Consider the following 24,935-nt stretch of genomic DNA (forward strand, 5'->3'; position numbering starts at 1 on the left):
TGTGGGGGCACTGAGCTATGAGACGATTCGGGCCATGGTTTAGCATTCTGTTCTGACTTAAGAACTTCTTCTGCCGACTGACTCGAGGATGCCATGTAAAAAAAAAATGATGCTTATCCTTTTACAGACCTTAATTTGGTGATGCCTGCGGGAAAAACTTGTTAGCAGGATAAACTCAAGTAATCTTGAATTATACTGTTGGCAGAGCAACACCTACATATTTATCGAAGTAGGAAAATGTGTAGGTTTTTCTGACAGTATGATTCAGGATTACCCTTAAAATAAGAACAAAATAAAATAAGCAGAATAGGGTAAGAGTAAGTATACTCCTTTTGTCTTAAAATAAGGAGAGTCTTAGTACCGGCTGGGTGCTACCCGATTGGATAGTTCTATCTTATAGGGTAGCTTGCTACGACTTCCAGCTATCGTGATAGTTTAGCTCAAGGTCTAATTTTCTAAAAGCCACAGGTTCCCAAATTGCCCCTACTGTAAACAGTAGGGCCCCATTCTATCCCCCATTATACTGTCGGGAAAATTCCACGGGTATCACAGTAAATAGAACGAGTTTCAATTTGAGCAGAAGCCTTCACGGACACTAACGGGTAAAACCCACGAGTACCGCTACATGACTCCCTCCTACTTCTTAAAAGGGTAAGAAAGCCCGGGTATAGGGCTGGAGTGTGTGAGGACTTCGTGTGAGTGTTCAGTGTGTGAAGGGATACCTTTACCTCTTCCCAGTATGGGGAAATTTTCTTTCCTTTTTTTTTTTTCAAACGAAGAGCGCTGTAGGAAGTAAAACAAGCAAAACAAGCAAAACAATTAGCAGGAATAATAATAATTAATGTATAAAATTTTACGGAGTGGGCCCACCTAACTTTGATTTGATCGCAACATTAAATCTACTTTTGGACCTCTGGACCGGGGTTAAGTCAATGTCCCCAGTGGAGTCGCCAAGCTGTCACAAAGGAATTTGTGGTCGCCTGAACGAACCCTCACCGAAGTGGGAAAAAGTGAGGAGTCGCCACTTTAATTTTGAGGGAAATTAAAGAAAACCATTTGCAAAAATAAATTAAAATGAAACCACTTCAAAAACAGAGATTCTAGATTCGGGGTCCGTAAACGGATGGGGAAGGTGTTAGGCACCCCATCTCGTCCCTCAACGAGGGTAAGCAGATTTAACTTCGCGTTCTTTATATACTAGAGTTGATAGTTAGGAGGGTTTGAATGGAAATGTTAATCCTTTTGACAAAAAGGAATATTTGATTTTTCACTAATTCGGATTACCTAGGTACATAAGTAAATGAGATAACCTTAGTGAGTTGCTGTTGCGTATTAGTTTTATTTTAGGGGAGATCATTTTACGTATTTGTTAAAATTTAATTTGGGAATCGGATAAGAACTCTCCTCCGATCTCCTTTTAGGTGAAAATTTAGATTGGAGATCGGATAAGAACTCTCATCCGATCTCTTTTAAATATTTATTAAGATTTTGGATTGAGAATCGGATAAGAACTCTCCTCCGATCTCTTTTAAATATTTTATTTAAAATTTTGGATTGAGAATCGGATAAGAACTCTCCTCCGATCTCTTTTAATATTTTTTTTTAAATTCCGGATTGAGAATCGGATAAGAACTCTCCTCCGATCTCTTTTAAATATTTTTTTATTTTGGATTGAGAATCGGATAAGAACTCTCCTCCGATCTCCTTTAAATATTTAAAAAAATTTTTGAGTGAGAATCGGATAAGAACTCTCCTTCGATCTCCTTTTAATATTTGTTAAAACTTTGGGTGAGAACCGGATAAGAACTCTCCTCCGATCTCCTTTAAATATTTAAAAAATTTTTTGAGTGAGAATCGGATAAGAACTCTCCTCCGATCTCCTTTTAATATTTGTTAAAACTTTGGGTGAGAACCGAATAAGAACTCTCCTCCGATCTCTTTTTAATTTTTATTAAAATTTGGGTGAAAACCGGATAAGAACTCTCCTCCGATCTCTTTTTCTTGAATGGGAGCCGGATAAGGACTTTTCCGATCTCTTGAAATTTTATGTATTGTAAGAGCCTAAGACTAAAGATTTTGGTATTCAAAGATGCCGGGGATCTGAATAAAGCTTCTTTTGGCTCATTGGTACCCCGCGACTTGACAAGGGACACTAGACTGAATTTTACCGACCTCCTATGTAGTCACCTTACCAGCACTTTTTGGCAAACGACGCTCGATCTACCCTATTTGCTTATCTAAGGTTTGGTTTTACTCCGCCTTGTGACGTTTTTCCCAATCGTTTTCTGTGTTGTTCTAGTGATTCGACTTTACTATTTTCTGACTTATTATTCAGACCTTTCAATATTTAAAAAAAAAAAACTCTTAAGATACGATTACCTACATTTTGTCCAACTACTTATACGCTACTCGGGACTAAAACATTCACATTTGGGAGTCAAAAAGAATGAACTGATGAACAAAAAGAAAATTTGAGAAAAGCCTTCTTCGGGGGCCTTTTTAACACAATATGAAACTAATGAACATTGCTAGCATGAAGCGAAAGAAATACATAAAATAAAAACGAGCACTAAATAAAGCAGCGGTAAAGCACACTCACCTGTAGGGAATCGAAACTATGGGATTAACTATGGAGTCACAAAAGCGTGGTAAAGTTACGGGCTGATATCCTAAGGACTGAGGTTTGCCTTGAGATGATGAATATCTCGTTAAGATGCAGTCAAGCCGAAGCAGTAACCTGGTCTGACGAGGTTAAACTTGGGAAATGGGAACAGAAATGAAGATAACAAAGACTTACCTGATGGTGAGAATGTCACGGAGCAATGAATAAACTGAAAATCAAGAGTTTCAGTATTCAAGACCTCGTTCAAGAAAATACTTTAGAAAACTGGTTTCTAAAGTTTTTCTATCTTTCCAAACTTTAAAAAAAAAAAATAGCAGAGTAACAAACTGAATTGAGTTTCAGAGTTCTTCCGCTATAATTCCCACCCTTTTCTTTTTGTCCTCCCTTGAACAGTTTTCATGCAGGTATTTATAGGAACCGGGTGCTCCCCATGAAGGGTCAGGATTTTTTTTGAGGGAGATGGAGGGTCAGGATTTTAAAGGACAAGATCTGAGGCTTGGGAATTAAAGAGAATCAAAACGGACGGCTAAGATCTTTTCCGAAATATTTATCCTTTCTCTCTTCTAATCTGACGGCCCAAAATTTTCTTGTCAAGGGCGATCCGAGGGCTAGGAGTGAAAGGCGCTGGTCTTGTCGTCTTCTTCTTTAATCCAAGGGCTCCTGGCTCGTTCTTACAAGTCGGATCAACGGTGGAGATTAGGATGTACAGTACTGTCATGACATATTCTGGCACATGTCAGTAATGCGGGCGATTCTGGGGCATGCGATAGAGATTTCATCTGCAAATCTTTAACTATCTCGGCTCTGATTATGACGACAGCGGTAGGCGTCTTATTCTCTTTGTTTTTCGATCTCCCCTCCTTTCCGGTCTTTCCAACATGATGCTTTTCCGATCTTTTATGCCGGGCTCCTCTTTTTCGATCTCTCCTACTCCAGTCTCCTCCTTCATTCGGTCCGGTTCAGTCAAAGCATTTATTCCCCCGATTTCCGAGGCATTCGCTTTGTTTTCCACCCACAATAAATGCTTGGATTTTCCTATATATATATACCTTCAACAGGGAAACCTTCTGCATTTGATTTTCTCTCCTTTTCTCCTTATTTTTCCTGTTCTAGCTGCTCCGGCAACAATCCCGGACATGATGACCGCTTTTGATCTTTTTCTGGTTGCCCTCTTTGTTCCTTGCCTAAAAATTTATGATCCTGGTGAACGGGAAATTATGATAACTTCATTTGATGACCGTGAGAGAACCGAACTAATTTACCGACCTGTGTCGAGGACCTCAATCTCATTGATCTCGAATCGTTCGATCGATACAAATGGCGAACTGGTTTCGGGCGAGAAGACTGCTAATATTCCCCTTAACATCGGTGACTGCTCCTTGGCATTCATCTGGCTCTTCACCACACTGGGTGTTCCGACAGTGGCTCGGTTTCGAGCGGTAACTTTGATGACGACCTCTCTCATTTTCATGAGAGTCATAGTCCCCCCATCTAAGCTGTACATCTATCCGATGTCGACAGCCGGTCTCCTGGTCAAACACATCTTTTGACTCAGCTACGAGACTAGGCTTTGATATAGGCCTTTTAGATAGGATGTTCCACCGATTCTCTAAGATCGCCCTTATGATGTAATCAGACCTTTAATGTAATCCGATCTCTAGAGATAGCCCAAATGATGTAATCAGACCTTTAATGTAATTCGATCTCTAGAGATCGCCCAAATGATGTAATCCGACCTTCTGGGAATAAAATTTTATTTTGTCAACTATCATTTTTATTATTATTTCATTGGTTATTTTCCGATCTCTGAAGTATTTACCCGATCCGACTTTTAATTTGAATGACCTTATCCGATTCGTAATTCAAAACACCTTAATCTGCAGCTCTATAGTTAACCGATCTCTTTGTGGAATCTCCGGAATATTCGTGAGATGTGTCAGAAAAGACTGGCGGATCTCGTTAACCGGATTGAAACTTTAACTTGATTATTCCTAAACTTTTAAAAGGAAGATCGGCAATAAAACTGGTGACATAAAGATCTAGTGTTGGTTTAATTTCGTTTGTCAAGAGAGCTCGGGAACTAGTCAGGAGATTTGATAATTGGTCTGAGAGGTCGGTAAGGCTTTAAATGACGTGGGGACTTAGTATTGATTCGACTCTTTTTTGAGGAGAGATCGGAAATATGGTTATCTGGCAAAGAGAAATTGAAAATGTAATTGGCTGGCAAAAGGAGACTTAGTGCTGAGGATCGGTTTCGAAATTTATTGATTCTGGAGATCGGCCAAAATATGGTGTCGACAATCGTCCACTTTGTATAACAGATGGAATTTTGTTGCTAATGCAGGAGTAGAATTTTGCTATTATGTTTCTTGTAACAGCTGTGACTCTGATTGCATCTTGGCAATTCTTGTCAACTAGGGAATGTTTTCTTTTTGTTGTTACAGTTCTGTAGTTCCAAGTAGTGCTCCAATTTTGTAAATTAGTTGATTTCACTTGGTCTGACATGTTATTTTGAAGTGCTATGGATAGTTTTGTATCGTATTTCTCTAGGTTTTTACTTTTAGCATACATTGTCCTAAGTTGGGTGTATCGAGGAGATCTGATGACCGAGTTTTAGTCAATGATATATACTAAGTTTTTCCTTGGATATCATTATCACTAAATTTTTGCTTATTAAAAAAATTAGAATAAAATGCTTATTACAACAAGCATTTTTCTTAATATTGACGTAAGAAAATAAGCCAATTTCGGTGAATCATTTCCCCACATGGAACCAACTCCAATACCCAACTCATCTACAAATGTTTCTTGAAGAGCTGGAATTAAATTCTTGCATTTGGAATTTTGTTCAAATTCTATCTGTAGAGGTAAATTTTCTTGGACGTTTCTCTAGGTGAAATTTTGATTTAATATTCAACAATGAAGTACTCCTTAATCTTATATATATATATATATATATATATATATATATATATATATATATATATATATATATATATATATATATATATATTTGTTTTTTAGGATATTGAAAAATCCTAAAAGGAAGCCTTTAGGAAAACTTAAAACTCCTAGCTTTAATTAATACTCATTTACTATATTAGATTAAAAAGTGTTGTAACTATTATTTTCAAAATGTAATCAACTTGATTTTTCATGCTTAATTATATTCTAGAATTAGTTATTGAAATGGGATACTTTTGCCTTATGAAATTGAAATGGAGTGTGATTATTTTCACTAATAAACTTGAAGTAGAGGTACTCAAGCATCGGTCTAGTTTCGAACTTGAATTGGCAAAGCATTTTTATTGTAATCTGAATCTTGTTGAAATGTGCATAAGTAACTACATAACTTATGTAGTTTTCGAGTCTCAATTGTTTGCCATTTTTCTTTTCAGCCGAAACCTGCATAAGCTCTTGCATAACTTATGCAATCCTGTATAACTAAATTTTTGCCATTTCATTTCTTGCCGAAAACTGCATAAGAGAGTGCATAACTTATGCAATTCTGCACCGTCACAATTTTTGCCATTTTTCTTTTGTGCCGAAACTTACATAAGTGTGTGCATAACTTATGCACACTTGCATAACTTCAAATCTTGCATTTTCATTTCTACCGAATTCTGCATAACCAAGTGCATAGCTTATGCACTATTGCATAACCAAATTTTCTGGGATTTCCATTTCTACCGAAACTTGCATAAGTGTGTGCATAAGTTATGCACTTTTGCACAACCAACTTTTCAGAATCCCTATTCTTGCCGAAACTTACATAAGAGAGTGCATAAGTTATGCACTTTTGCACGACTAACTTTTCAAACTGCCCATTTCTGCCGAAACTTGCATAAGAACCTGCATGACTTATGCACATCCATTTTTTCCCTTATGCACAAATTCGCACATCCTGTGTAAATCAAAATTTTTGCACTACCCATTTTCCCACCTCCCACTTCCCATCATTACTGTTCATAACCACCCTCCTCCCCATTTTTCTCGACATTAATCCCTCACCCCACACCCTTTTCGCCGACTGATACCTAACTTCCCCTCTATCTCTTTTATTTTCTTCTTCCCTCCTCCATTCCCACCATCGTCGACCACCACCATGGAAATCCTTCCCCCTTTCCCTCAAGGCTCTCCTCTCCAAGTCACGCCCTTAGCAATGCAAACCCCCAATCCCGATTCTCCTCCACAACAAACCCCTCCACCTCCTCCTACATCCACCTATAAAAGGAGAATCTAGTCTAAATCAACCCAAACCATAGCCTCTGCACCCCCTCCCGTAAAACGAAAAGACCCACCTGCTACTCCACTTTCAAAGCCTACATCCAAAAACCCCAGAACTTCGGCTTCCACACGACAAGGGGTTGGTGTTTTTACCTCTACCCCACAAGCTAAATCTCCCTCCTCTAGCAAGAAGCAACCTTCAGCAGCGACAACACAGGTATCTAAATTACCTTGGCCTCTTCCTGATGCAAATCATAAGGCAACTTTTAAGAGGCTAAAGGACAGAAAAGTGCAACCCACTAGGTACATTTTTGCAGATGCTCTCCAATCTGTTGGTTTATTTAATAATGTTCTTGCCTACCTTGATGGTCTAGGTTGGATGGAATTTGTGCATAAATAAGAATTAGTTTATCCAACCCTAGTTTTGGAATTTATTTTCTCATTCTCTGCTACTCTGAAATTGCATGAGATAGATTACAAGCCAACTATGAAATTTAGGTACTTGGGGCAAAATAGAGAGCTATCATTAGATCAATTTCACAGTATCTTTGGGTTTGCTATTGATAGATTGTTTAGGGTCCCATATACAGGCATAGAGGTAGCAAATAAAGGTGTTTGGAATGCTGTTCAGTTTTGGAGAAGTATTACAAACCAATCTCAGAGTTTTTATGTTGGCAGATCCAAGACCTCCTAAATAATAGACCTAGCACTTAGATTTATCCATAGGCTTATCACTACCACTATCTTAGGCTGAGGGACTAGTTCTGGTGCTGTTGGAAAATCTGACTTGTTCATGCTATGGTGTGCTTTTCATAAAGTCAAAATATCTCCTGGTTACTTCTTCTGTGAACATGTGTTGCACATTACTACCAAATCTGCAGGTGATATAGTCCTGGGTGGGCTCATAATTGTTATAGCTAAACATTTTGGTTTTGATCTGGAAGAGCATCCTCTACCAGCAGTTTCAGACACTCTATATTTTGATGCTACTCACTTATCCAAAACTGGATTCAGTTTGCCACCATCTGACATCTGCACAATCAGAGCCACAACCTTCACTAGCAGTCCAACAGCATTCTGCTGAACCTGCACCACCTACTTAGTCTACACAGGATACCCCAGCAGAATCTGCTCAGCCAACACCATCTGCAGCTGGACCCTCTTCATCCACAGCACCTCCTCCCTTCAACACTAAAGCCTTATTCACATATCTTGAGAGGCTTAGTGATGATGTATATTTTGTGGATAGGAAGCTTGAATCTAGTCTAGATACCCTTAAGGATCGTCATGATCAACTCTTTGATCTTGTTATGGAAACCAGAGACAAGCAAAAAGAGTTAAAAGAGATGATGAAGCAGCTCATGACTTTTCTGGGAATGCCACCTCCACCTCCATCAACTCCTCCAGAACCACCCCTTCAGCAGCAACCAGCTCCATCCAGTCCTCTAGCAGCGCCTTTGGACAAGGGCCAGACCATAGAATTAGATTAATTTTTATCTTGCTACTGTTCAACTTCTAGTAGCTTTTCTTTTTAGATGTGCTGGAACAATTTTAGTCTGTCTTGAATTCTATTTTATTGAAGTACAATTGGACGGCTATTCCATTGGTTTTTCATTACTTCTCATTGCCTTTGCTGCCCTTTGTGCATACTTGTCAATACATTGTATATATTTACATACCTCTACTAGTGTTTGCAAGTTTTTCCTTGATATATCATTATGCTGCAGCTTTTCAATATACTGCACAGGCTGTGAAACTCCTTATGCAAATGTTCTGCATAGCCTGTGTTGTCCCTTATGCAACTCATGCCATACTGCACAGCTTATGCACTCTCCTTATGTGCCTGTTCTGCAAAGTATTTATTCTGCATAACCTGTGCAGCTTTTTTATGCATCACCATCATCTTTTGAATTCACATTTTAGATGTTAAAACACTGCTTTATACCAGGTAACTCTTTCTTTTGCTTTTAAATTTAACTATTCCTGGTTATTCCTCTTTGCTTTGAGTTTTCATGCTACACTGCCTTAGACATTGAGGACAATGTCCAATTTTGAGTTTGGGGGTGTGTGCATTTTGATTTTTGCTACATTTTTCACATTTTGAGTATAAGAACATCTCATCCCATTCCATTTACATATATATTGTAAATATTTTACATACACATCGATACATACATATACATAACACATTCACATACACATTATACATCACTTAGAAATTATACACATTGCACACAAATAGATTTCCTCCATTTAGTTAATGCGTTGCTCATTTTTAGGAATCATGTATCATGAAATAAAATCTTTTGTCAAATCCCTTGAGTAATGAAAAGTTGCCTATGAGAGTGATTTAGCTTATCTTAAGTTGGGTCTGTGGATTGAAAGTTTCCTAAGAGGTGCAAAGTTTTGAAGTGTTTATCTCTTGCCTATATCTTCTTAGCCAAAAAGCCACCCAACTAATCCTTTAGAGATTGGAGTGTTTAGAGGGAGTTATTGGATATAAGGTAGTCAAATGACGTCTCACCAATCCTAGAACAAATTTTCTAAACCTTTCAAGGTGAAATACCAGCTTGTACTTGAAAAGAAAGATGATTAGGCATTCTTTGATTTAAACCTTATCATTTTAAACCTTTGGCCTTTTTCCTAATTAAAATTAACCCTTGCAAACCCCTTTGAGTCTTTATATTCCTAATTTTTCTTGAAACCCTTATTGCTACCTAGCCAATGAACCAAACAATCAAACCATTTTCATGAGAATAATTATTTATAATATTAGGTACACTTTATATTCATAAAAAAAAAGAGAAAAATATATAATAATGAAAGGGAGAAGAAATGCTCGTCATCTTGTAAAAGTGCTAGTATATGTGATTTTCACTATTGTCATTCAAATTGAAAGAAATCCACCCAAAGTAATTAAAGGAAATGAGTTTGGGGGTGGCATTTTTAGGGACAATCATTAAGAGAAGATACAAGATACAAGTTTAAAGTATTAAAATGTCCCCCCATTTTATGTATTTTGTAAAATATGCTAGCACTTGAAAATTCTCATTGTGTATTTCTCTCCTCTTTATATATAAAAAAAAAAAGAAAAAAAAAGAAAAAATAAATAAATAAATAAATAAATAAGAAGTGTACCTTATATTTCCAATATTGAAAATATTCTCATGCTTTGAATCCCTTTTACCCTTATTCTTCTTAACCTCATTTTGAACCCCATGGCCCCATTACATCCCTAAAAAGACCTTTGATCTCTTGATAGTACTTGCTACATTAGTGGAGATAGGGGTAGGAAATTTGCCTATGGGATTGAAAATTAATTCATTTACTCATTAAATTCCATCATTCTATATGGAGACAATTTGGCTATTAATTGTTCTAGAATTCCTTTTGAGCATGACTCTATCTTTTGATTGGTTGATTTGAGAATTTTGGATGATAATTGACTTGATGGCTAAGTGGTGAAAGCTTGAATAAGCATTAGATTCTTTGCATCTTGAATGATGGGTATATGGATTGTTGGTATGGCTAAAGGTATGTTAAGTTACTTTAATAGGTGATTTCCATAGCTCTTTGGACAAGGCACTCCTAAAAAAATTTTTGCATTATATTTTAAAGTTTGCTTGAGGATAAGCAAAATTTTGAGTTTGGGCGTATTTGATACATGCATTTTGCATAGTTATTTAGGTTTAATTTCATGGCCATTTTATTTATTTGTTAGTCACTTTTAGCTAATTTTATTAGTTATTTAGATAGTTTTTCATAATTGTCAATTTTTGGATTAAATTGTAATTTTTGCTTTGTTTTGTAAGTAAAATGGTGTTTTGAGGGACTACAATGAAATTATGCCAGTGAGGAGTGATTCCTATAGCTAAAGATGTCAAAAACAAAGCTTGAAAGTTGAATAATGCAGTGGACAAATTGTGCATAACTTGACGCATAAGTTGTGCAGTTCTACACAGTGAGAAGAAGCAATTTTTCTATTCCTGCTAAAATCTGCATAAGTCACATGACTTATGCAGACTTACTCCATGCTTATGCAGCTTCACACAGAGGGCTCAAAACTTGCCGAAAACTGCATAAGGGCCTGCATAACTTATGCAGTCCACTTATGCAGTTTCATAGAGTCTTCATAATGAGCTGACAGAATATTCCCTCATGAAAAACTACACCTCAAACACACCATTTTAGGGCTGCTTGTCAGAAAAAAGATATAAATATGCCATTATCTCATTTTAAAAAGGAGGAGGAGAAAAAAAAGAGCAACAGCAGGGGAAGAGTCAGAAAACAGAGCAAAAAAACGTCACATCTCCATTTCTAACCCAGATTTGGAGTTTTCTTCTTTTCTTCCCTTTTTCCTACCTTTCTTCTGTTGGGTTTCTTAGTTCTTAGCTTAGATTTAATATTTATTTCCATATTTACTTAGAATTTATTGTAAATATTATGGATAGTGAGTAGTTTTTATTAGATTATGGAGTTGAGATGTAATATTTGAGATATTTTGTGGATTTTTGATTGGGTAATCCATATTTTGTGATTTTAATGAGTTTTATTCATTTCTTGTGTGCTCAATGACATGCTTAGTGTAGGATCCCATTAAGTATTGTTCTTAATCCATAGTTGAAGCACCGAAAGGAGAAAACCTTGTGATAGATAATCAAGAAATTAGACTTAATTAACTTAGATCTAGAAATAGACTAAGGATTAAGATGATTTATAGATTAATTAAGGAACTTAATGGGTCTTGATTAATTTTAACTCTACGAAAGTAGGATTAGATTGATTAAGGCACTCTTTGTCTTACTCGAAAGAGTATTCAAAAGATTTAAGGATTAATCTCCTTAAACCCGTAAATTCGATAAGATTGGATAACCAATTTAAAATCCCAAAATAGCTTGAATATGAATTCCCAAACTCCGGAATCACTCTTTTATTATTGTTAATTTCTAATTGAATTTAATTGCTTGTCATTTTAAACCTTACCATATTTCAATTTGCTTATTTTAATTTGATGCAAATTTAGTTAAATCTTTACATTGTTGAATAGATTATTAATTTTACACATCTAGATTTCATACTTTAATATCTATCAATTTATTGCTTTAATTTCAAAAATAGTTCAAATTAGTCAATTTTCATATCAAAAATGGGAACGATATCTTTTTTAAATTACTTGTACGAACCGTGCACTTGCAGTTGGGCCAATTACTAGTTTAGTTTTGATTTTAGTCTAGTTAATTAGAAATTTTTTTAAAATTTTTCAATTTTTTAATAGGAAAAATTCAATTTGATGTAGAACTAAATTGACCGATTCCGATCCAATTTCCATCTTATTCAATGTTTTCAGCAAACATGAGGAATATGACAGAAGTTATAGTTAATATTTAAGGTAGCACTAACATTTATCATATAAAATGTGAGATCCAGAAACTATGCTCGATCAACTATGAAGGTGGTGGAGATGGTGGTGATTAGAATTGACATGGCCATTGTGCAGCTGATGGTGGTGATTGTGGTGGTGGTGATAGTCCATGCCACCGCCATTTTCTGAAGCTTTTGCCATTTCTGTCCACATTCCTCTTGGTGGGTCTCTTGTTAGCTCTAACAATGAGTCCCTCACATAATCTGCTTGAACCATTTCGCTGTCCTTCTTCTGCCATGCGAATTCACATATAAGAACAAATTTTTACCTTTTATACGTAATTTCATGACCATCTGTCAACAATTCCTACATATTTTCTCTGAATAAAAAAATATTAATTTTATCTAGTTTCAGCTAATTATATTTAGAATTACCTCTACTTTGAAAACATTTGAGACAAGGCCTCTGAAGCTGGTTACATTGGCATTGGTAACTTCTAAGCCAAGAGAATCCAAAGCCTCCATCAACCTCACAAACCCTCCAGGCTTGTGCTCACAAAAAACCTTTACAAAGAACTCATTTCCATCTATTTGAGCCACTTCCACTTGGACCTAATGTTTCATAATTATCTCAGTTACCATCCAAATTCCAAAAGAAAATAGAATAACATGAAATTCATTCAAATATGATGTCCATACCTCCATCTGTTGTCCCTTGTCATGAGAAATTTCTGATTTGTGATTTAGTTTGGAGCAGGTAACTTCTGATGCCCCCACATCAAACCCATTCACGAAACCTCCATTTTGATTCAGAATTTCTGGTGCGATGTTGTTGTTGTTGTTGTGGCTACCACCATTTTTAGCACCTTCATCATCTGAATGCTCTTCAAGCTCATCTTGTAGTTCTTTGGCTTGCTTCTGCAACTCCTTCACAAATTCAATTGCATCTCCAAGTATGGCAGCCTTATTCAGCTGATTGATGACAAGAAGACAGAAGATTGCATGTATAAAATTAATCAATATCCATTAACATATATTAGTGTGGAAAAAAATATAAACATTACGTTTGAAATTTTGGGAACCAAAGCTCGGAGATCATAGAGTCTTCCATTAAGCCTTTTCCTTCTCCTCCTCTCAGCATGAAGATTTTTAGCTTGAGGCCCTCTTCCTGTCCTCCTCCTATACTTGGCATCGTTCTCATCATCATTCTGATCACTGCAATCCGAGATTGAATCCGATCTCCCATTCTCCTGTTTTACCGAGTCCTTATCATTCGCTTGTTGCTCCTTGTTTGCAGAGGATTCCATAAACTTCATGTGCATGCCTTCTGTATTGTTCATCATCATGGATTTCTGCAATGCATCCATATCTTGCAGCCCATTTGCCGCACCTTCAAAAAATATGTCATTTTTATTCTTGTTTTCCTGATCATTGTAATTGAATTGCTGTAAGAAGTTCATTGGAGGACTAAATAGATGGATTCGATCAGCAGAGATATCATATGGCAGATTCAAATTCTCTAACGCTGTTGCTGGGGAAACTGGAGCCTGGAATTGATTCATCTGATGATCCTTTTTTTCAGTATCATCAGCTAGAAATGGTTTCGATTGTTGTTCGTTTATCATGTTGACATTAACTGCGAAACCTGAATCCATGTTGGTTGAGTTTATTATGGCTTCTTGTTCCATTAATATGCAGCAGTGAGATGTTACAAAATTTATGACATTTTGATCTTCAGATACCTGTGACAAGATAGAGAACTTTCCTTAATTTTGTAGTTATCAATCTAAAGTTCATTTTCCTTGAGGAAAAAAAATGAGGCTAATTTGTTCATGGAAAAGGAAGATTACACGAGAAGAAAAATCATACTTGTTTAGTAACAAACAGCTCTAATAGTCCTCCAGCCACTGGTATCAAAGCCCTAGTTCCAACTGTTCCCTAGGAAAGTATATATGCATGTGATCAAACAAATTTATTAGTCCAATAATATCTTAATTAGTTTGTTCTTAATTTGGAAGGATGATGGAGGAGAGTGGAGATATATGTGGCTAATTAATTTTATAGAAAGAATTGAAATAAACTAATTACTTACTTCAAGAACACTTGAATCAGAACTATTAGAAAAATTTAGCCATCTGGGTTGGTTTGATAACAAGGTCTGTGCATGAACCCTGCATATAAATTCATGTCATTAATAAAACTGAACGCTTTACGTGATGACAGAAGAAAGATTAATTAATTAGGAAGATCAATAAAGGAAGAATTACCCAGAGTCTAAGGGAATTGAAGAAGGCAGCTGGGAAAGAAGTTCACAAGATTTAGTTCTTGGATGCTGAAAGACGACATCCCTGCAAGGCACGACAGATGAAGAAGAGACTGGAACTTGAAGTTCTTCTCCACCATTTTGTGTGTTCTCATTTCCACCACAACAGCAATCCATCCATTCAAGAAACCTACAAAACAAAAAGACCAAAAACCAAATGAGGGAGAGAATGAGAAGAGAGAGAGAGAGAGAGAGAGAGAGAGAGAGAGAGAGAGATTGATGCAGTTTCCTCTAACCTTTGGTCATCGCTCAATTTCCAAAGAACACAATAATCCCAGCCCTTCAAACCCACAAGAGGCCTCAGTCTCTCCATGGAGTCTTGAAACACGATCATGATGCAATTTACCTACAATGATTAATTAAAGACACAGCAGAAACATGGAAATTTCACGTGCTAACACACTCCATTATTCTCAGTGAAGAGAACCAAAAATAAAGAGACAAAACATACGCACTAAAATCCAATACAGCACAAAACTGTTATGCAAAACATACTAAAGAGATCACATGCACACTTTGTCCACGATACTTACAAGTACCTAAAGAACAAAAAGAGAGACCTGCAGCAGTCTGATAAGGGTATATGTATCTTCTCCTAGTACAAAAATCTCCGAGGCTAGCTACCTCTTCTGCACTAGTGACCAAATTAAGCAAGAAAAACAAAAGTAACTATGATCCATGCGAACTTCAAATGACAGCAATGGTTAACTGCAGCATCATCTCACAACAGAAGAAACCCAAGAACTCCCAAAACACCCATATCTCATCTCATCTCATCAACACACACATGAAGATAAAAACAAAGATTTTATATCTTGTTTTGGGGTTTCTTTAAAAAAGAAAGAAAGAAAAATAATATAACAACTATTATTTCCTAGAAGGTTTATCTTTATATATCTCCAGAGAGTTTATATATCTGGTAGGTAAGCTGCAGTGCTTGCATGAAGAAGATTATACTTTCTAAATTTTCTTTTTAATTTTCCCTCTTAGAGAAGTGCTAATAGTACTTCAAGTGCATGCATAATCTTTGTATTACGAGCTAGAATTTCAGCTTAGAACCGTTGGATCAGGTAATTGAGGCAACCCATCAGTGGCTGAGACCTGCCATTTAACAATGATAACGTAAGTGGGCATGTGTAATTAGAATCTTTTGAGTATATTATTTTGGCTGATATGATGGAAGGAGCATATTGCATGAGCTAAGATGGCGTACAAAACCCTAACTAACTTATATAAGGTATTTCATTCATTTTGGTTAAGTATTCTTTCATGTCTCAACTACTCTACAACATTGAAGTGAAAATGAACACGCATCAGCAAAGTTTTATGTATTGAAGTATAGGGATCTCATAATAAAGGGAAAATATTGGTTTGGTTGTCCCCCATTTTGATGATAGTATACCTTGTTGGAACAGATTCATTCTTTGCCTTTTCTTTTTAACACCTACGTAATATGGATTTCATGACTCAACGTTTAGGATAATGTCTACTCCACAATTTCATCTGATTAGTCTTTTAAGTAAAAATTAATTTGATTCCAAATCTCTCAAATTCGAGTTCCACTTAAAGCCAATTATATTAAAAAAAAAATAATTAATTTTTATTTATTAATATTAGAATTGTCTCCAAAATAATATGTTAAATTACAATTTAATTTCAATTTTAATTGGAATCTAATATACAAAATTTCATATTCTTAACCAGAGACTTTTGATAAAATTAGAGGATATATATATATATTATTTATCATTACTAAAATATTATTATTATTATTATTATTATTATTATTATTATTATTATTATTATTATTATTATTATTATTATTATCTGATTTGGAAGGCAATGAATAAATTGCTAGATGCCTGGAACCATCACATTTTCATTCCTGTTAATTTAGCTTTGGGTAGACCTGATCACAGTCTCCGACTGGGCCCAGCCTGTTTAAGCAGAACTCGGACAATGGATATTATTATTTTTTGGGGGAATTGGGCTTGGCTTGGGCAAAGGCATTGCAACCCAACCTATCCGTTGAACAGATCTAGCCTTGGACTCTCTTTAATATTGGGACTCATCTCAATATTTCATGTATCACCTGAATGTTATGTATTTCTATGATGGCCTAATTAACATATTCTTTAATGTTTTATATAAGTAAGAATGACAACTCTTCTTTCTTAATTCAACTCTATTGAGAAGAAATCCAAGATTAATTATCCTGAATGCATAATGTAGGGTCTGTTTGGTATTGTTGTTGAGAAAATTAATTTTTTAAATATATTAATTAGAGAGTGTTAAAATATAATTAAAAATTAAATTTAATCAGTTTTAATCATAATAACACTAAAATAATAAAATAGTTTTTTTTTAAATTATTTTTCTCAACAGCATCTAAGCCATGTTTGACATTGAGTTTCAAAACTTGAAACTGCTTTTCTAAATAAAAGTATTATTTTAGATGTTGTTGAGAAAAGCAGTTTGAAAAAAGTTATTTTGTTATTTTAGTATTCTTATAATTAAAACTTATCAAATTTAATTTTTAATTTTTTTTAACACTCTCTAACCTTCTTAACATCAGTTTCAATAGCAATATCAAACAGGTCCGAAAAGTAATTTCAAGCTCTGAAATTCAATATCAAATAGAACAGTAAAAGAGTGTGCCTTTAAAATTGCCCATTGAATAAACCTAGTTTTAACACGCAAAAAGATATCTTAAGAATATCTTTAGGATGGGAGAATATACCACATCATCCTCCCACGATTTTCATTATAGTTTTTATATTGACTTCATTTAAAATAAATCACTTACACAATTATTTTTATTTATATTCTTTTAAAAATAAAAAAATTAAAATTAAAAAGAATTAAATTCTTATTATGATAAAAAGGAAATCAATTAAATTAAGTTTTTATAAAATTTGAAGATCTCAAAATAAGAAAATTACGCATTTCTTTATTTAATATTTTATGCAACGCAACACAATTGATATAAGCAACAAAAATGACAGCAAGCACATTATTTAATATCAACTCACAAACTAAAAAGTTAAAAGTCTGCTTTAACTTGCAAGAGCTGAGGATATATATATATATATATATATATATATATATATATATATATATATATATATATATATATATATATATATATATATATATAAGAATAAGATAATATCATTCATAAATTACAATCTCCATGCATTTCATCCTTAAGTAAAAGAGTTTCCAACTGATTAGTGGATTATAACTCCAACCTGAATACTAGATGCCTACTCTAGCAGATTGAGCAAACTAATTTGCTAATACTATAAAGAAACATTTAAAGATTAATAAAGGTAACAAGCTGCCTCCTTCCATAAACTCCCTCTTTCTTTTCTCTTTTTATTTCTTTTTAAACTTTTTGAGATGATCATCGATGACCTGCAAAACTAAAAAAAACCCTAGCTGCCTCCTCCTTTAAATTTTCTCCCTCCTTTCTCTCCTTATTCTTTTTCTAAGCTTTTTGTGGTGGTCATCTGTGAGTATTTTCACCGATAGTTACTTCTCCTCCTTGTCATTTATGTTTTATTTTTTTATATTTTTTCCAATAATTTTTAGATTTGTATCATTTTAGAACAGATTTTATTGTCATTAGTCTATTTTTATTAATAGATTTGAGTTTTATCGCTTCCTTTAAAAGAATTTGGTGTTTTCTCTTCTATGAGAATTTGATATTTCTTCTTTTGCAAAGATTTATTATTTTGTTCATTGTAAGGATCGATTTTTTCTTTTTTATCATGAAGTTAGGTATTTGCTATATTATTTAGGTAGGAGTGCAATGATAAGAAATATAAATTTTCTCTTCATGAGAATATAAAAGTTTGATAGTTTTCATATCAAATTTATTGAAAGACTGTTGAGTCAAACAGTGGTAGATTACCACCGAGTAGAGTGTTCTTCCCGCTAAATGGTTAAATCAAATGCTATATCAATACAATCAAATTTTGTAAATCAAAATAATTGCTATTATATTTTATATCAATAATTTATTTTAAATTTTTTGATACAAAATTATAGTAATAGGAAATTTTGTATTTTAGAATTGTATTATGTATCTTTTATTTTCTTAAAAAAAATGGTAAAAGACTTCTAAAATCCTGCCAAAAATTCAACAGTATCCTGTATATATATAACTAAGATATTTTCCTCCGTTACATATAACATGCAAAGCCCTCCGTGGGAAGTAACATACAAACAATACTCATCAGGGACCTAAAAAAAATTATCCCATCCTTCGTCCATAACCTCCAATGTATATGTGCCTATTTGATTCAATATCCATATCCACTCCAAGCAAAAGTATCGCCATCGAAACAATATTCGCTTATTTCTAGAACATATTCAATTGCTAATTATAGCATTAATTAAAAAAAAACTACAAACAATTAATGGCCTTTGAACCTTACTTTAACCCTCTGTTCAGCAATAGCTTTTGAGGTAGCTTTTGGTCAAAATACTACTTTTTTATTTATACTGTTCAATGACATAGTATTTATATTAGCTTTTAGAGATTGAGAAAGTGGTTCATAAAAAATTATCCATAATAGATTTTAAAGGTTGAGGGAACGTTTTGATTAGGGTTAATAAAATTTTATCACTATTTTTATATTTAACAGCTAATCCAACAGCTATTTTTACTGAACATTTCTACTTTAATAGCTATATAAATAGCTAACCACTGCCGATTAATATCTAACAGCTAATAGCTAGTAAAACAGCTGACAGCTACTAAAACAGCTAACAACTACTAAAATAATTAAAATTACCGAACAGTGCCTAACTAACTCAGTCACCTAAATATTAATAAAGTCATTGAACATGTCTAATTTTAACCAATTTAGGCCAAATCCTCAATTTGATATTAAAAGTACCAAAATTTGTACAATTAAATAAAATTGGAGCGCTCAGATACTTTTCCACTCAAAAATAAAGTAACCCTTTGTTTGGATGTTTAATTGTGGAGGAGAAATGGAGAGAAATTAGACAAGAGAACCGAAGAGAAAAGAAAAGAAGAGAAATCTAATTTCCTTTCTGTTGTTTGGATTGTTTATTAGAACATGAATGAAATATAATTTCTTTCTTAAATTAAAAGATGAAAATATTTTTTATACCCTGGATTAAAGTGAGAGACTCTTTTAGAACATAAAGTAACAGAAATAATTTTTCTATTGAAGTGATTGAATGACATTTTAAGTCATTTCGATGTTAACAGGAATAATTTCCCTCCATTCCCCTCCAATTTGGAGAGAAATTATCTGGAGCAAACGTAGCAGGTGAAGAAATACCTTTTCTCCTCATTTCTCCCCCCCTTCAATCTTCAAATTACTGTGTAAAAAAGGGAATTGATGGAAACCAAATTTGATTTCTTTTCTCTTCTATCCATTTCTCTCGTTCCAAACACAGGGTTAGTAATGACATTAAAGAGGTCAACAATTACATTCTGAAGCTATTGGATCAACGAGGCCACAAAAACTTCACCAGAGCGCTACTATCGAAAAGTTATCCTCGATCTGAGGACACTTTCAAAATGCCCAAGACTCGCAAGTTGCAAATATGGTCTCTGTTTTTCCAAACTCCACTCTGATCGCCAGAAATCAATTAGGAAGCCTCATCCCTCCATTAATGATCTTCATCATCTGGTGTCTAAAATAAGCAAGTTCTATCACACTCATCCTTAACCTAAGAAATTAATAGAGTTTTCCTTAATTGAATATCGGAAAAAATTGTTGAATCTTGTTTTTCGATACTATCAAGTTTGCATGGTATTACATTTAGTTAAAAGTGGCACTAAGCCGAACATAAACATCCAAAGATGCATGTGATTTTGGAAATTCTCAAGTAGTTATAACATATTTGTTATAGCTATCTAATTTTGATCGTACCTAAAGGTTACCTTAAGAATAAAGATCAAGACTATGGAATCATGCAAATTCTACTAAAAAATTAGTAGGATTTTACCTAAAAATCAAACATTTTCCCTTGCCAAACAGCCAAATAAACTAAACTACAAGCGCTAATGTCCATCTTAGACCTTCAACAAATGAATTTCGTACGCCAAATCACAAACAATTATTAAATTAAGATCTTACCAGGAAAAACAAATTACGATTAAACAAAAAATAATGCAATAATATGAAATTTTAATAAACCTAAATATTATAACTATTTACAAATAAGTCCTTATATTTTTATAATTAATAAACAATATAAGGATTAATTGGTAAATGGTTATAATTATTAAAGTATCAATTAATTACTTTATGATCCTTACATATTTATTAATTTCAAATTCATCCTTACATTTTAATAGTATTTTATAAAACATAAATACAATTTAATAGTTAATTTTGTAAATTTCACCCTATTAATTAATAGTTGATTTTGTAATTAATAGTTATTTTGTAAAATTAACTATTAATTATGTTAAACATTTTAACATGTAATTTGCAAATTTTCAATTTGTAAAATTAAAAATTAAAACAATATAATTAAAATTTTTTATTTTGCCACATCAGGGACTATTGTGTTAATAAATCAAAACCTCAAGGACTATTTTGTTTTGCAATGAAATTCATAAATGAAGGAAATTTTGATCTTTTTTCTTATAAAATAATGGTAATTTAGATGGAAAATTGAATGGAGAAACTAATTTGTAGTTTTTTTAAATGTTAAGAGCTAAATAAGTAGCTTTTAAAAATATATGAACTAATTTATTGGTTTCATTAAACCTCAAGGATTAATATATAAGTTTGGCCAAACTTTATGTATTAAATTGTTTTAGACAGAAAATACAATAAAACGTTGCCGTTGAATTCAAACGAAAGATTCAAACGGCCTTTCCCATTTGAATACAAATATAAACGAAACTGAGCACACATACAAAACGTTGCCGTTGTGTGTGCGCGCGTGTTACGGATGGGCACAACTGCAGATTAACCACGTGAAAATGTTTGGCGGGAAGTGGCTATCAAGTTTCTACCAAAAGCTAAATTAATTGCTAATTAAAAGAAAAGCCCATTTTGCTCATATAAGCAGCAACCTACACAGGAAGAGAGGACTGTGCTTGCCTCACCCTAATTAAGTATCATAAATGCTTAGATAATTTTATTTTTATAAAAATATTCAGTAATTAATTAAATTATTTTTTATTTTATTTTATTTAATTATTATTTATATAAATATTTATTGTATTTAATATAAATAATAAATAAAATTACAAAAAATTAATATTTTTTTAATTTTTTAAATGTGATAAATAATTTTATATAAAAAAAATTTAAATATTACAGATAAAAATAAATGAAGATTTAAATCATAATCATGATTATAATAAAATTAAATAATCGATTATTCTAACCAACTCACAATAAAGACAACAATAATTAATTTATTAGAATGGTAAACAAGATAGGCAAGATTATTTTATTTTTTTATTTAGAAAGGAAGTAGAAAATAAAGAATAATGATTATTTTCTTTTATTTTTTTTAATTTGGAGAGAATAAAAAATTATGGCAAAAGATTTTTTTTTTATAAAAATTATAAATTTATCTTTTTTATTTATTCTTTAAAAACATATAAATAAAATAATAAACTCATTGCAATTTTTATTCTTTCTTTATTTTCTTCCTTTTCAACAAAAATAAATAACATTCATATAAGTGAAAATAAAAATTAAAAAATATCCTTTATTATTTTTTTAAAATTCCAACCTAATTTAAAAAAAAAATTCGATACCATCTAGTCAATGAATAATAAAAATATATCCATACATACAAAGCAGGTAAGATTTTTTAAAGTATTGATACATGACATTATTTTTTATAATATTGTCACATGATAATATTTATAAACAGTTTATTTTACTTTATTAATTATTAATTATTTATTTTAAATTTAACTCTTTTTTATTTTTCTTTTTTATTATTATTATCAACATTACTCTTTTAATTTTTATTATTTAAATAATTATTTTATTTAATAATTGATTATCAAAACTCAAGACTTTTGTAAATAAATTTATTATTTGAAAATTATTATATTACTTTTTCTTTATTTTTTTTTTATAATTTTAAGTGGTAAAGATGATCATATGATTTAACTAATTTTAAACTATTATATATCTTTAATTAATTTTCTATTTTATTGGTATATTTTTATTATTTTTAATATGAAATTTTCATTAAAAAATTTAAGAGATAAAAAGTAATAAAAATAAAATATAGAGTAACAATAAATTTACAACATTTACTTTCACATATTAAATTAACATATATATATATATTAAAATTTTTTATATATTAGTTATTATAGTTTATTTTATATTGATTAAATAATAAATATAAAATTTATAATATCGCTATCAATTTTTTACTTTTAAAAAAATTTTACATCATTATTACAGCATTATTTCCTTAAATATCTCATATGTTAAAATTATTTTTAGGGGTGAGCATTCGGTTCGAACTGAACTGAACCGAATTAAATTATAAAAATCGAATTTTAAATTTTAGAAATCGAACCAAACCAAAATGGGTGAAAAATCGAATCAAACCAAACAGCTCTATTTTGGTTCGGTTTAAACCAATCAGTTTTGATTTTTGATTGATTTTTTAATTTAGACTTGATTTTCAAGTTATTTGGTCTAATTTTAACTTTGGTTTGAACCTAATAACCATTAATCAATGAAATTAAACAATTAATATATATATAATTAAATATAATTCATAAATTTTCCATAAAAATAAATCAATTCAAAAATTGATTCGGTTCGATTTAGTTCGATTTGAACATATAAATTACTATTCAGTTCGATTCGGTTTAACCGATTTTTTCTCTTCAAAACCGAACTGAACAGAACCTAAATAACCGAAATTTTTATAATGTAAAACTGAATCAAACCGATTAAATTTTAAAACCGAACAGATTAAACCGAATTGACTCGATTCGGTTTGATTTTTCAGTTTGAACCGAATTCTACACGGCCCTACTTATTTTTGTATAATTAATGTATAATTTACATAATATTATTTAAATAATCTTATATTATTTCAACGTAAATATTATTTCATTGATTTCAATTTATTAAATGAAAGTATATTTTCCTATTTTATTTTACTTTTTAGTTCTACTAATTTTTTTAATTATTTAAGATATTATTTTAACATTCTCTATATTCCTAATTCATTTTACGTATACTTTCTTTTAATAATTTGTGTAATACTAAATTTATATTTTTTTATTATAATTGGTTAATACAAATTATAAATATAAAATATTAGTAATTTAAATATTAAAATTAAAAATTAATAAAATTACATGCTTTTGCATGGGCATTAAACCAGTAAATGAATAAGGACTAAAGATTTAACTGAGATTTAATAGGTATGATATTAAATATATTATAAAATTAATTATTTTTTAAAAAATAATAATAAAAATAATGTATTATTATAATTAATAGTTTGTATATCTTATAATTAATAATTAAAATAAATTTAATTAAATTTTAATATACAAATAATTTTTAAAAAATAATTTAATATTGCAATTCTAAATGATAATATTTTATAATAAAAAATAAATTTATTATAATAAAAAATTTTTCATAATAATAAATTTATTTATATAAATAAAAAATAAATTTTAATATATTATATTTTATACAATAATAAATAAAAGAAAATTTTTATATTTTTTGCTATATAAAAAATAATTTATGTTAATATATAATGTATCATTAACTATTTAAATAAGAAATTAATAAAATAAAGAAAACTTTATATTTTTTTTACAATTGTTGAAAATTAATAATTAATAATTATCTTATATTAATGTTTAATGCAATAATATCAATATAAATATAAAATTTGGGGAACCTAGGTAACGTATTCTAGCAACGGTTGAAGAGTGGCACATGGGCGTTTGACAGTACAAATCATCCTAGAATTGAATCCCACCAGCGCCCTCGTTAAAGTTAGGGTTGGCAGGTTTAAATTAAATAAATTAAATATTTTAATTTGATAATTCGATTTAATTTTTAAGATAATTTGATTCGGTTCAATTTTATGTTATAAAAATTTCAGTTATTTCGATTTTATTCTATTTTGAAGAGAAAAAAATCAGTTAAACCGAATCGAATCAAATAGTTTTTATTGATTTTTGAATTGATTTATTTTTATGAGAAATTTATGAATTATATATAATTATATATATATATATAAATTGTTTAATTTCATTAATTAATGGCTATTAGATTCAAATCAAGGTTAAAATCAGACCAAATAACTTAAAAATCAAATATAAATTAAAAAATAATAAAAAATAAAACCAATCAGTTTTAACCGAACCGAACCGAACCAAAATAG

General features: G+C 31.6%; 1 protein-coding gene across 1 annotated transcript; it reads right to left on the minus strand.

Annotated features, from left to right (window-relative positions):
- Positions 1 to 12,153: 12,153 nt before the first annotated feature.
- LOC110658921 (transcription factor ABORTED MICROSPORES) lies at positions 12,154 to 15,391 on the minus strand. The gene is made up of 8 exons (XM_021816708.2): positions 14,771 to 15,391; positions 14,479 to 14,664; positions 14,304 to 14,382; positions 14,081 to 14,149; positions 13,276 to 13,953; positions 12,911 to 13,183; positions 12,647 to 12,823; positions 12,154 to 12,503 (listed from the first exon to the last, which is right to left on the minus strand). The coding sequence occupies exons 1-8, from the start codon at positions 14,866 to 14,868 to the stop codon at positions 12,291 to 12,293; spliced, it is 1,773 nt and encodes a 590-aa protein (XP_021672400.1). The 5' UTR covers positions 14,869 to 15,391; the 3' UTR covers positions 12,154 to 12,290.
- Positions 15,392 to 24,935: the final 9,544 nt, after the last annotated feature.

This window comes from Hevea brasiliensis, chromosome 1, assembly GCF_030052815.1.
Source record: "Hevea brasiliensis isolate MT/VB/25A 57/8 chromosome 1, ASM3005281v1, whole genome shotgun sequence".
NCBI classification, from domain to species: domain Eukaryota; kingdom Viridiplantae; phylum Streptophyta; class Magnoliopsida; order Malpighiales; family Euphorbiaceae; genus Hevea; species Hevea brasiliensis.